Source organism: Podarcis erhardii (genome assembly GCF_964252035.2).
Source record: "Podarcis erhardii genome assembly, chromosome: 15".
In the NCBI taxonomy this organism is placed as follows: Eukaryota; Metazoa; Chordata; class Lepidosauria; order Squamata; family Lacertidae; genus Podarcis; species Podarcis erhardii.
This window is the reverse complement of record NC_138505.1, coordinates 3,865,898-3,878,329: the sequence shown is the minus strand read 5'-3', so window position 1 is coordinate 3,878,329 and position 12,432 is coordinate 3,865,898. Positions and strand designations below refer to the sequence as shown.

The 12,432-nt window shown below is 49.3% G+C and overlaps 1 protein-coding gene across 2 annotated transcripts in view; it reads right to left on the bottom strand.

Moving 5' to 3' along the window:
- Positions 1 to 1,625: 1,625 nt before the first annotated feature.
- Positions 1,626 to 12,432, bottom strand: part of PRUNE1 (prune exopolyphosphatase 1) — a 30,967-nt gene continuing 20,160 nt past the window's right edge. For both annotated transcript variants that reach the window (XM_081841094.1, XM_081841093.1), the window contains one exon: positions 1,626 to 3,052. In XM_081841094.1, coding sequence (XP_081697220.1) covers positions 2,576 to 3,052 — 477 coding nt within the window. In that variant the 3' untranslated portion in view covers positions 1,626 to 2,575. The remainder of the gene's footprint in view (positions 3,053 to 12,432) is intronic.

The following is a 12,432-nucleotide window of genomic DNA, read 5'->3' as shown; positions in this document are numbered from 1 at the left end:
AAGAAACCTGGGAACCAAGTTGAACCAAACAGCAAATAAAAATCGACACCTGAAAATCTTTTCAGTTCTCGTGCTCTTCAGCAAGTGAAACAGCTGTAGAATTTCCAGCCCGGCACCATCTTTTCTGGCCAACATTCAGGATTGTTGTTGGGGCTCCTGATGTTTATTTGCCACGATAACTAGGAATGGAGCCTCCATAGGCAGTGGCAGTCTACCTGGGACGCCACACATAGGTCTCTATATTCTCCTGTTTTGCACCCAACCCTGACCCCTAGTGTTGGCTAGTGGAGTAGCAGCACTGTCAAGTTTTAAAAGCCCTTTTCCGTCAATAAACGGCCCACTTCTTCGGCAACCTTGTGAAATGTGTATTTTTATGACATGCCACACAGGTTCGTGTGTCGGGGTACTGGTACCTGCATACCCCATTGACAGGAACGCAGCCCAGATAGGTGGTGTCCATAAAAAGGTAAAGGGACCCCTGACCATTAGGTCCAGTCGTGACCGACTCTGGGGTTGTGGCGCTCATCTCGCTTTATTGGCCGAGGGAGCCGGCGTACAGCTTCTGGGTCATGTGGCCAGCATGACTAAGCCGCTTCTGGCGAACCAGAGCAGCGCACGGAAACGCCGTTCACCTTCCCGCCGGAGCGATACCTTTTTATCTACTTGCACTTTGACGTGCTTTCGAACTGCTAGGTTGGCAGGAGCAGGGACCGAGCAACGGGAGCTCACCCTGTTGCGGGGATTTGAACCACCGACCTTCCGATCAGCAAGTCCTAGGCTCTGTGGTTTAACCCACAGCGCCACCCACGTCCCTTAGGCGGTGTCCATACTCAGATCCTATTTACAATCCTGCGCATGTTGTGCTCCGTCACGGATCAGGGCGGAAATCTCCTCCTGGGACAAAAACTTTAGCTTCCCTGCATTCCCTGGGAGGAACCTCGAACCTTCGCCACTGCACAAGCGGTTAGCAATTCAACAGGTGCAGCTGCTCTCAGTCCTGCATTTCACAGCCAAGAGAAAAAAAGGGTGTGTGTTTTTTTCTTTCTTCGTTCTATTTGTGAACCTGGCCTTTCCTTCCAAGGAACTTGAAGTGGCGTGCATTTTTTTTTCCTGCACCCCCTCCCTGTTTCATCCTCACAACAGCCTTGTGAGGTAGGTCAGGCTGAGAGACAGCAGCTGGCCCAAAATCACCCCGGCGAGGGCTTCGTGGCTGAGTGGAGATTTTCGAACCCGGATCTTGCAGGTCGCCGTCCAACGCTCACCCACCCTGTATCTTAATATCTGGTGGATTGATCATGGTGAGGGAGGGGGAATGTTTGATCAGCAGAGGATGGTGTCTGGTGTAGGTGGGGCCAAACCAAGTAGTGGGTGGAGCCAGAGCCAAAAGTGGGTGGGGCATCCTTTTCTCCCTCCCTCTCTCCTCCATCAGCTTTTCTGTCTTCTGCCCCTGTGGGTGGTCTCTCTCTCTATTTTGACTAATGGGTATATTGAGGATGGATATATAGATTTTTTAAAAATAGGTGTTTTTAAAAACACAGTATTCCTAGACATCTGATCTACCAGGAGCTGGCACAGAAATAAAAGATCAGCTATATTATAAAACAGAATGTATATTTGAGTGCAGGTTCTTTGTTTTTGTTTTTATTCATTAGAAAGTGTATTAAATCCATTTCAAACATACTCCACAACAGCATGCTAGAGACACACAGAGGCAGCTGAAGTCTTTGCCCCGCGGTGAACCCGAAATCTTGCAAAAGGTGATTATTCAGCTTCGTCTGCAGCGGCTGTCCCGGCGCGAATGCTAAAAGTCTCGTCGTACTTTCCCCTCTGGCCTGGTCCAACAGGTCTGGAAGGTTTCCCACAAAAGCCTGTCTGACCTGTTGGACCAGAGGCGACGGCAAGAAAAACAGGGTGTGTGTGTGCATATCCCACAGATAACAATGCCTGTCTCCGATCCCTCTTGAGGCAACAGCCTATCTCTGGATCAACAGCTCGCCAGACCGTTCTCTTCCCCGTTTCAACGAGCCTTGGGCTCCGTGGATCAAAACCTCTTGCTCTTAACGGCCAGTGGAACCGGGGAGCGAACAGTAGACACGAAACGTTTCAAAAGCCAGACCTGCTCTGGGACCCCCGTTGACAGAGGTCTCCCCGCGATCTAAAATATGATACCTGCCATTGCTGGATATTGTTTTAAATGTCTGCTTTTCTTTCGGGAGTGCAGTCCCATTATGTGTTTTGCAAGCTGGTCTCTGACAGTAATAATGAATTATTATTATTATGATTACATGCGGGCATCTGCTCTGTCACCCTTTGTCTCTAGCCTTTTCCATTAGTGGAGACCCTGCACTCAAGGTCTGTCTCCCTGAGCCGCAGAAACGCTTTGTCCAACCATCTCCCCGCCCAAAAACCTTTCCCCGCTGCCTCTCGTTCATCCGCGTGCGGGACCGCTTGGCGGAGAAACGTGCTGCGTGTTAGATTCCCCCACATCTGTCTGTGTGTCCGTTCGCACACACAAACACATTCACACACCCCTGCCAGAGAATTTCTCCGGGTTCAAAAAGGAGTCCGTCCAGCATCACTTCTTCCCCGGTTCGTCGTCCGCGGAGGAGCGAGCCTCGGCGATGCGGCTGAACTTTTCGAAGACGGCCTCGGCCGACAGTTTGGGGAGCCCCCGGTCGAGGGGGCACTCGTCCACCAGGCTGTTCATGGGCGTGGGGGGCAGCGGGGCGTCGTCGTCCGCGACCAGGTCGTCCCCCAGGCGGTGTGGCTTCACGGGGTCCTTCCTGAGGCCGCCGGCCCCCCGCTCTCGCTCGCAGGGTTCGGCGCCTCGGGGCTCCGGCATCGTCTTGCCGCACGGGGCTGTGGCCTCGGGCTGCATGGCGGCGGGGGCCGGCCGGTCCCACTCCCGCAGGAAATCTCGGACGACGGGGAGGACTTTTTTGCGGGAGGCGGTGGTGTTGCCCTGGTGGTAGGCTCGGACGGTGGCGTACGGGCTCTCAAGGGGAGACAAGCTCAGGGGAGGGCTGCTGGAGGTTTCCAGAGCTCGACAGATCTGGGGAAACAGAAACACAACAAGCTCGATGGTTACAGAAGATACGTTCAACACTGCAATACAGTGGTACCTTGGGTTAAGTACTTAAATCGTTCCGGAAATAAGATGGTAAATAACAAATAACAAATAAAATATTGATGTATGTAATTTTTATTTCTTAATTATATTTAGTGGTAGTATGGCTGTATTGTTTTTTGTAACATAAAATCATTCAATAAAAATTAATTTTTTTAAAAAAAAGCAATGACAAACCTAGACAGCCTCCTAAAAAGCAGAGACATCACCTTGCCAACAAAGGTCCGTATAGTTAAAGCTCTGGTTTTCCCAGTAGTGATGTATGGAAGTGAGAGCTGGACCATAAAGAAGGCTGATCGCTGAAGAACGGATGCTTTTGAATTCTGGTGCTGGAGGAGACTCTTGAGAGTCCCATGGACTGCAAGAAGATCCAACCTCTCCATTCTGAGGGAAATCAGCCCTGAGTGCTGACTGGAAGGACAGATCCTGAAGCTGAGGCTCGCAGCGCACGGAAACGCCGTTTACCTTTCCGCCAGAGTGGTACCTATTTATCTACTTGCACTTGACGTGCTTTTGAACTGCTAGGTTGGCAGGAGCAGGGACCGAGCAACGGGAGCTCACCCCGTAGAGGGGATTCGAACCGCCGACCTTCAGATCGGCAAATCCTAGGCTCTGTGGTCTAACCCACAGCGCCACCCGTGTCCCTTAAAAAAGGTGTAGTCATAGGTATATCAGTGAATCCAAATCTGAATTGTCAAATTGTGTTATTACTGTTATTCTGGTTTTTGTTGTATGTGTATTTTGTGGTTGATGTCTGTATCAAAAAATTGATTAAATATTTTTTTTAAAAAAGCAAGGCAGAGGGCTGAAAACCTCTTTCCACAAAGGGTTTTCCTGATGCAAAAAGGTTTTGTTTTTTAGCCCTTTGCCTTGCTTTTGGGGCTTTGGGAAACTCCCAAACTCCCAAACAGATTCCCGACAGCCTCGTGAGAGTTTCCAACACTTTGGTAAGCCCCCTTTCTATGTATTTATTTTTCATCGCTGTGCGTACAGCGGCAATTGTGCATGTGAAATTACTTGTGTTCCTACCTTACTTATTCAAACTTCACATTTCGCCCCCCCCCCGACCAAGACTCAAATTAGAACCACACAGATGAAATACAGAAAGCTGAAAAACAACGGTTCAAAAGTAATTAAGTCCTCGCAGAATCACGTGGCCATAGAGTTTAAAAGACCGAATCGGTTAGAAATGCATATCACGAAACGGCTGCTGTGTATGCCTTTCGCTGTTTGGATATTGCTGTGCCCTTACGACTTTCATAAACCGATAGTCAATACTGAAAATAAATGTGTGCAGCCTGGGGTCTCACGATGACAGGAGAAAGGTGTGAGAAAAGGTTAAGGAAATAAAATGAAGCAAGCAAAGAAAGAGCCTTAGCTCAGCTGCAGGCGGTTAGATGGATGGCGGCTAACAGATTGAGGTTGAATCCTGACAAGACAGAAGTACTGTTTTTGGGGGACAGGGGGCGGGCGGGTGGGGGGGGACTCCCTGGTCCTGAGTGGGGTAACTGTGCCCCTGAAGGACCAGGTGCGCAGCCTGGGAGTCGTTTTGGACTCACTGCTGTCCATGGAGATGCAGGTTAACTCTGTGTCCAGGGCGGCTGTCTACCAGCTCCATCTGGTACGCAGGATGAGACCCTCCCTGCCCATGGACTGTCTCGCCAGAGTGGTGCATGCTCTAGTTATCTCCCGCTTGGACTACTGCAACGCGCTCTACCTGGGGCTACCTTTGAAGGTGACCCGGAAACTGCAATTAATCCAGAATGCGGCAGCTAGACTGGTGACTGGGAGCGGCCGCTGAGACCACATAACACCAGTCCTGAGAGATCTGCATTGGCTCCCAGTACGTTTCCGAGCACAATTCAAAGTATTGGTGCTGACCTTGAAAGCCCTAAACGGCCTCAGTCCTGTATACCTGAAGGAGCGTCTCCACCCCCATCATTCAGCCCAGACACTGAGGTCCAGCTCTGAGGGTCTTCTGGCGGTTCCGTCATTGCAAGAAGTGAGGTTACAGGGAACCAGGCAGAGGGCCTTCTTGGTAGTGGTGCCCACCCTGTGGAACGCCCTCCCATCAGATGTCAAAGAGATAAACAACTACCTGACATTCAGAAGACATCTCAAGGCAGCCCTGTTTAGGGAAGTTTTTTATATTTAACGCTATACTGTTTTTAACACTTGATTGGGAGCCGCCCAGAGTGGCTGGGGAAACTCAGCCAGATGGGCGGGGTATAAATAATATATTATTATTATTATTATTATTATTATTATTATTATTATTATTATTCAGTGCATCTGTCTGGAGTGCAGAAGGCCAGCTGCAACGGCGCCTCTGGGAAAGGCTGCGAAAGAGGAACGCCAGATCAAAGTCCACCTCGTGGCTCCCGTCTGCAGGATGGAGGGGGCTTGCCTCCTACCCGTTGGTCGCATCCTGAGACCCCAACCACTCACCTCAATCAGAGAGGCGAAGGATGGGCGTAGAAGGGGTGGCAGAGAAATCGTCCTAAGCTGGGCTCTCTCTCTCTTGCTCCGCCGGCGTGGAAGTTTCTACGGCTGCTGATAAGAGCCTCTTATTTTAGGTCTTTTTTACAGCCCCTTTTGGAAATGAGGAAGTCAGCTGAGGACAGCAGCCCCCGGATGGCGGTGACTCACTTGTGGGCTGTACGCGACGTCAGGCAAATTCAGGAATGGCGGCCGCAGGATCTGAGCCTGCCGTTGCGATGCCAGATTAGCCTTTGTCAATAAAAGGCAGAGGGTGGGGTGGGGGGTTAGGAACAGTCCAAAAATATGCCTCCACAAAGAGGAGGGCCCCCCCCATCCGATTCTCTAGGGCAGCAAGGTCAACTCGGAGCGGTCAAAAGCCTTTTTTTGGCGCTTCGACGCAGGGCTAGCTCGGATTTTCTGGGCCGAGGGCTACTTCTGTCCTTTGCGGACCCTCCGGGGGCCACGTGGCGGCATAAAGTGGCTATATGATGCCACACACACAATGCGCAGCACATGTGTACAGCTGAGATCAGAGAATTGTGGCGTTGGAAGGGACCCAGAGGGTCATCCAGACCAACCCCCCCTGCTGTAGAGGGAACTTTCTCTCTCCAAAGAGCTCAAAGTGGTCCACGTGGTTCTCCCCCTCCTCCTTTAATCCCAACAACAACAACCCTGTGAGAAGACAGCAACTAGGCCAAGGTCAGAACCAGGGAGCTTCATGGCTGAGAGGTGATTCAAACCCGAGTCTGTCCCGGGTTCTAATTCAGCACTCTCATCACTGCGCCACGCTGTATCCCGTACAGCAGAGCAGCGGTTGCAAATGCTTCCGCATTAACTACCATGGCAATTCTCAACAACAGCCCTGAGGGTTGCTCATTTCGAAGCAGCAATTGCTTTGGAGGGGGGCGGTTAACGGAATTTACGCGGGTCCCAGAGAACCAAAGTTTAGCTGGATGAAGGTCCAGGGTTCAAGGAAAATCCACGCCGGATCAGGCCCCAAGGCCCATCCTAGACCAGGATCCTTTTCTCGCAGCAGACATCCAGCCCAGTACTGCCTGCTCTGACCGACAGCATCTCTCCTGGGTTTCAGGCAGGAGATACCGTATTTTTTGCTCTATAAGACTCACTTTTTCCCTCCTAAAAAGTAAGGGGAAATGTGTGTGCGTCTTATGGAGCGAATGCAGGCTGCGCAGCTATCCCAGAAGCCAGAACAGCAAGAGGGATTGCTGCTTTCACTGCGCAGCGATCCCTCTTGCTGTTCTGGCTTCTGAGATTCAGAATTATTTTTTTCTTGTTTTCCTCCTCCAAAAACTAGGTGCGTCTTGGGGTATGGTGCGTCTTATAGGGAGAAAAATAGTTCCTAGCCCTACGTGTGGATGCTGTCGGATACTGGACCGGGGACCTCCTGCGTGCAAAACGAGCGCTATGCCACAGAGCTACAGCTCCCCCCCTAAAACTAAAATTATAAGATTCTAGTCCTCAGGGTTCTGAATGCTGATCTGAAGAGCAATGCAGGAAGCTGCTTCCTGCGGACTCAGATCACGGTCCCAGTGGCTCCTCGGGGTTTCAGGCATGTATTTTGCTGCCCAAGGTGGAGATCCTGGGGACTGAACCTGGGGGACCTTCCCTTAGGCTCCCCCAAATTCTAGCCTGCCTTCCGGTTCCAAATAGCATTGCACCCACCCATCCCTTTTGCCTGAGCTCTACAAATGCCGCAGCCTTGACTCTGCAAGGCTCGTTTGACAACCACAAGAAATCGAGCCTTTGGGGTCATCATCGGGCCGGCTCTGTGGAACTCTCTGCCACTGGAGATCCCACAGGACAACTTTAAAACACCTGCTGAAAACTTTTCTATTCCAACAGGAGTACATCCTTCCACAAGGTTTAATTTATGTCCGTTTTTAACTTTCTAATGGATTTATAGTATGGTTTCATTGCTTTAAACTGCTTTGACATGTACATTTGTTTATGATATGGAGGTAGAAAAGCAATTTTTTAAAATAATGATGGAGTAGGGAGAGGTAAGTAAAGGGACCCCTGACCATTAGGTCCAGTCGCGGACGACTCTGGGGTTGCGGTGCTCATCTCGCTTTATTGGCCGAGGGAGCTGGCGTACAGCTTCCAGGTCATGTGGCCAGCATGACTAAGCCACTTCTGGCGAACCAGAGCAGCGCACGGAAACAGCGTTTACCTTCCCACCAGAGCGGTACCTATTTATCTACTTGCACTTTTGACATACTTTTGAACTGCTAGGTTGGCAAGAGCAGGGACCGAGCAACAGGAGCTCACCCGTCACGGGGATTTGAACCGCCGACCTTCCGATCGACAAGTCCTAGGCTCTGTGGTTTAACCCATAGCACCACCCATGTCCCGTGGGGAGAGGAGCCCCCCTAAAAAAAAACCACACCAAACCAGTGGGCAGCATCAAAGCTACAGCCAGCCTTGCAACCTGCCCAGCCTTGAAGGCCTTTCTTTGCCAGAGGCGAAAGCTGTGAGGACTTCTCATTGAAAAAGAAAGAAAGAAAAACCACCCAAAGAAATGCCCTCATTTGTATTCAACGAGGAAGGGCAGAGAGGGAGGAAAAAGGCGATTTTTACAGCTGCCTTGTCAAGGACGGAGGCTAGGGGAATTAGCTGCTTTGTGAACCATGTCCCTCGCTTGTTATGCGTCCATTAACTTCTCCCACTTCCTAATAAACTCCTTCCACGGGGCGGCGTGCAGGGGAAGAGCCGCAAAAGATATCGAGTTAAGGATAATGGTTTGGGGCCTCTTTCTTTTGCAATAAAAATTTTAAGGTCTTCTATATCTATGATAAATGTTATTTAAATGTACCAACAAAGCGCATACATAGATGTGTGGACCACGTGTCTGGAGCAGCACAGGAAGACCGTCCTGAAACCATTTTGACTCCCAAACTGACCGAATGTTTTCTCTGCAAGGAGGGAGGGCAGGAATTGGGTAGTCACCCAAAGGAATGGGCAAACTACCAGGAAAGGCAATCAGATAAGGAGGCATTATCAGATAACATGGCAGACAGGAAAAACAACAACATTCAAATTTCTGTTGTAGACCACCTTTTCTGTGGTGTAGGTATGATGTTTGTGGGGGGTGGTCTTGAGCTCCAGGGCAGGGAATTTAAAATGTATATATAAGGGCAGGCACACCTTGGTTATGGGTCCTCCTCCTTTCCTGTGTGTGAGGGGAGCACCCTGTTGCAACAGATATTATTATTATTATTATTATTATTATTATTTATTTATTTATTTATTTATACCCCGCCCATCTGGCTGAGTTTCCCCAGCCGCTCTGGGCGACTCCCAACTGAGTGTTAAAACTAATACAGCATCAATAAAGATCAGGCTTATTAGCTGCTTTGCTTCTCAATATTCTCTGGTTGGCCTCTGTTATTTTCTCCGACTGATAGAGAACCTACAAAGGGCTCTTGTGTTCCCCGTAAGGGAATAAGGGCAGATTTTTGTTTACAGTGGTACCTCGGGTTACATACGCTTCAGGTTACATACGCTTCAGGTTACAGACTCCGCTAACCCAGAAATAGTGCTTCAGGTTAAGAACTTTGCTTCAGGATGAGAACAGAAATTGTGCTCTGGTGGTGCAGCGGCAGCAGGAGGCCCCATTAGCTAAAGTGGTGCTTCAGGTTAAGAACAGTTTCAGGTTAAGAACGGACCTCTGGAACGAATTAAGTACTTAACCCGAGATACCACTGTATTACACTTTAAATGCACTGCACAGTGGAAAAGGTTTCCAAACCCACCAAGCAGCCCACACACAAGAAGCATCGCTGCCTGCAGCTTTTGAAGGCAGAGCGCAGCCATCATGCCTAGCAGCCATCGCTAGGCCTCTCCTCCGCCATAAATTTGCCCTGTCCTCTTTCAAAGCTGCCCAGGTTTCAAAGCCATCCTGTGGGAGGAAGTTCCGCAGGCCAACTCGGCGCTTCGCGAAGAAGGAATTCCGTTGATCTGTCCCCAATCTTCCAACACCCAACTTCACCCTTCAACAACCCTCCATCGTGCCCCCCATGAGTGTTTTGGAAGGTTGTGCCCTTGAGCTCTTCCCTGCCCAGGCGGGGGGGCAGAGATGGATGTCTGCATTGAAGCTAGCCTCATGCATAAAACCGACATTTATATCCGTTGCTCTGCCCAGTTTTGTCCCTGGCCCTGCCCACCACCAGCACACGGTCCCCGGAAGGCGCCGTATTCCGAAGAGGCCTGGTTGTTGTTTTTCAAACACCTCGGAGGGAATCTCTCTTGCAAAACAATGCTACGGCGGATGGGCTCTCGGCAGCTTAAAAGACGAACAAGTTTGTTGCAGCGGAAGCTTCCGAAACACAAATGCCTGTCCTCAGCAGGCAGGGAAATTTCGCAGGCAAGCGAAAAGCGGCCGCAGTTCGGAGCGAAAGGACTTCGGGGGACGGTTGGCTTGGAAGGTGAAATAAATTGGATTCCACCGGTCTGGGCACAAATAGAGACAAGGGTTCCCTTTCCCACTGCCTCCACTGGCTATGTTATCGCAAAACATCACTGAACTTTTATTCTTGCAACTGAAAAATTGCAGAGGGTTTGTTTCGCTTCTGGTTTGCTTTTTGAGCGTATTATTCACCATTTCTGATGCTTCTCTAACTGGCTGGGTGTGGTTGTGTTTGGCTCTCTCCCCCAACCCCGAATGATTGCATTACCTCACATGCAGATTGAATTAACCAGTTGCTTAACTAGAACTGATATATATGATTACTCAGCCAAGGGTTCTTTTTTTCAAGCAGGAGACAGCCCCCGAAGCACTTCTCCAAATTTAAATAAATAAGTTTTTTCCATAAAATTTATATTCCGCTTGGTGGGGGGGGAGGGGTTGGGTGGGACACACCACTAAACGATTTGCAAAAAGGATAAAACAATGAAATTATCAGTAAAGAGACGGTTAAAAACTGGCATTTAAAGCCTTCAGAAATCAGTGCTGGGCTGAAAATGAGATTTTAACGCATTTTGATGTTCTACATGTCTGGAGGGCTTGCTTAAACTTTGACCCTTTGGGGGGAAACTAAGCCAACTGGAAAGCATGATTTTAATAATAATAATAATAATAATAATAATAATAATAATAATAATAATAGAGAATGAGATTTTCCTAGGTTCTTACCACACTGCCAAATTTTCCAGTTTGAAATACAGGTTGCAGTTTCGTAAACATTCGAGGCACTTTGGAAAAAATGAAGCCCTCTGAAAATGCTGAGGACTGGGGGCTTGATCTTTTAAAAATAATAATAATAAGGGAGTGGTATAGTCTCCTAGATTTTTACCACGCTGCCATATATTTTTGTATTGAAATACAGGTTGCAGGTTTGTAAACATGCGTGTAATAATAACAATAATAATAAACATTAGTAGTAGGTTGTGCAGGAGAGAAAATTTATCCTGAGCCCTATTGGACACAGCGGCATATCGGCACTGAGCAAATGCATTCAGGGTGGTTAAAAAAGGAGGCGCCTTTAGATTCCTGCCAGAAGACACAAACGAGCTTTTTAAATACTGGCAGGGAGGAAGAAAGAAAGGAAGGAGAAAATGGAATCCGTTAACACCCTTCCTTCTTAAAGCTCTGCCTGTGCAGAAAAGAAAGCAATTGAATCAATACAGAACCGAATTAATGCAGGGCTGAGAAGGATACCCTCCGCCACTCAAAGATGGGGAGTGGGGCAGTGGACAGAGGAAAGTGGGGGGTGTAAAGAAGAAGACCCTCCCCAGAGACCCCACTTACCTTCCATCAGGCAGGCCAGGGGAAATGTGGTGTGACAATCGCGAGCATGATAGGGCTTTCTCCTGCGCACTGAACGTCCCCCCACTTAGTTAGCTGGTGATCTCAGAAACCTTTGACCGTGGTTAATGAATGACGACTGCTTTAGCAGAGGGGTGGGGGACCCACTCGCCTGCGTAAACATCCCTCCCCCTTGCCTTGGGAGTCAGCCAAGCAAGGCTCCCTTCTCTCCAGACGGATGGATGGATGGATGGATGGATGGATGGATGGATGAATAAGGACTGTCTCTCCTGCCCCACACCCCCACACCCCAGCTATGGCAACTGGGATGATCTGGGGAGAAGCAGGCAGAGGATATGGGGTGGAGGCTTTGGGGCACCGTGGAAACGTAGTGTGAGAGCTGACGGGGAGGAAGGGAGCCCAGGAAAAGGACAAAGGACTCGATCAAAATAGCAGGGATTTTTTTTGTTCGCGCATAGAAACCTTGCACGTCTCGACTTCGAACTCTGGAAGAGAAAGGTGGTTTTCGGACCGGTGGCCAATTTTGCAAGGGGGGAGTTCCAAACAGTTCAGATCCAGGGGAGGGGTGAATGTTGTTCCCTTGGGGAGGGTTAATGTGTTGGCAGCAGGTGGGGCCAAAGCGGTGGGGGTTTGTGGAGTGGGTGGGGTTTTGGAAACGGGCCATGGGTTCAGCTGCAGGTTACCCCGGCAGGGATCAATTGGGAGGCCTGATTTCGCATGCTTGTGTGCATCTAGTGTTTACACCATCGTAAAGAGGTTCAGAAAAGGAGGGTGGATCCGTACGAAAGGCGTTCGAGTTAAGATCAACGCACGCCGACTCAGACCCACGTAAAAACTACATGCACCGTGAACAAACATTCATTTCTAAATGCCCCAAGCAAATCAAAGTTTTTTTAACACGTATAAGAAATAATAACATTGCACAAACCCCCAATAAAACGATGTAAAACCGAAATTATTTTTTTCGGAAAAGCCAGAACGAACATAACATTATGAATTTCCCCAGGCAAGATACAGCAGCCTCTGTTAAGTAAATAAA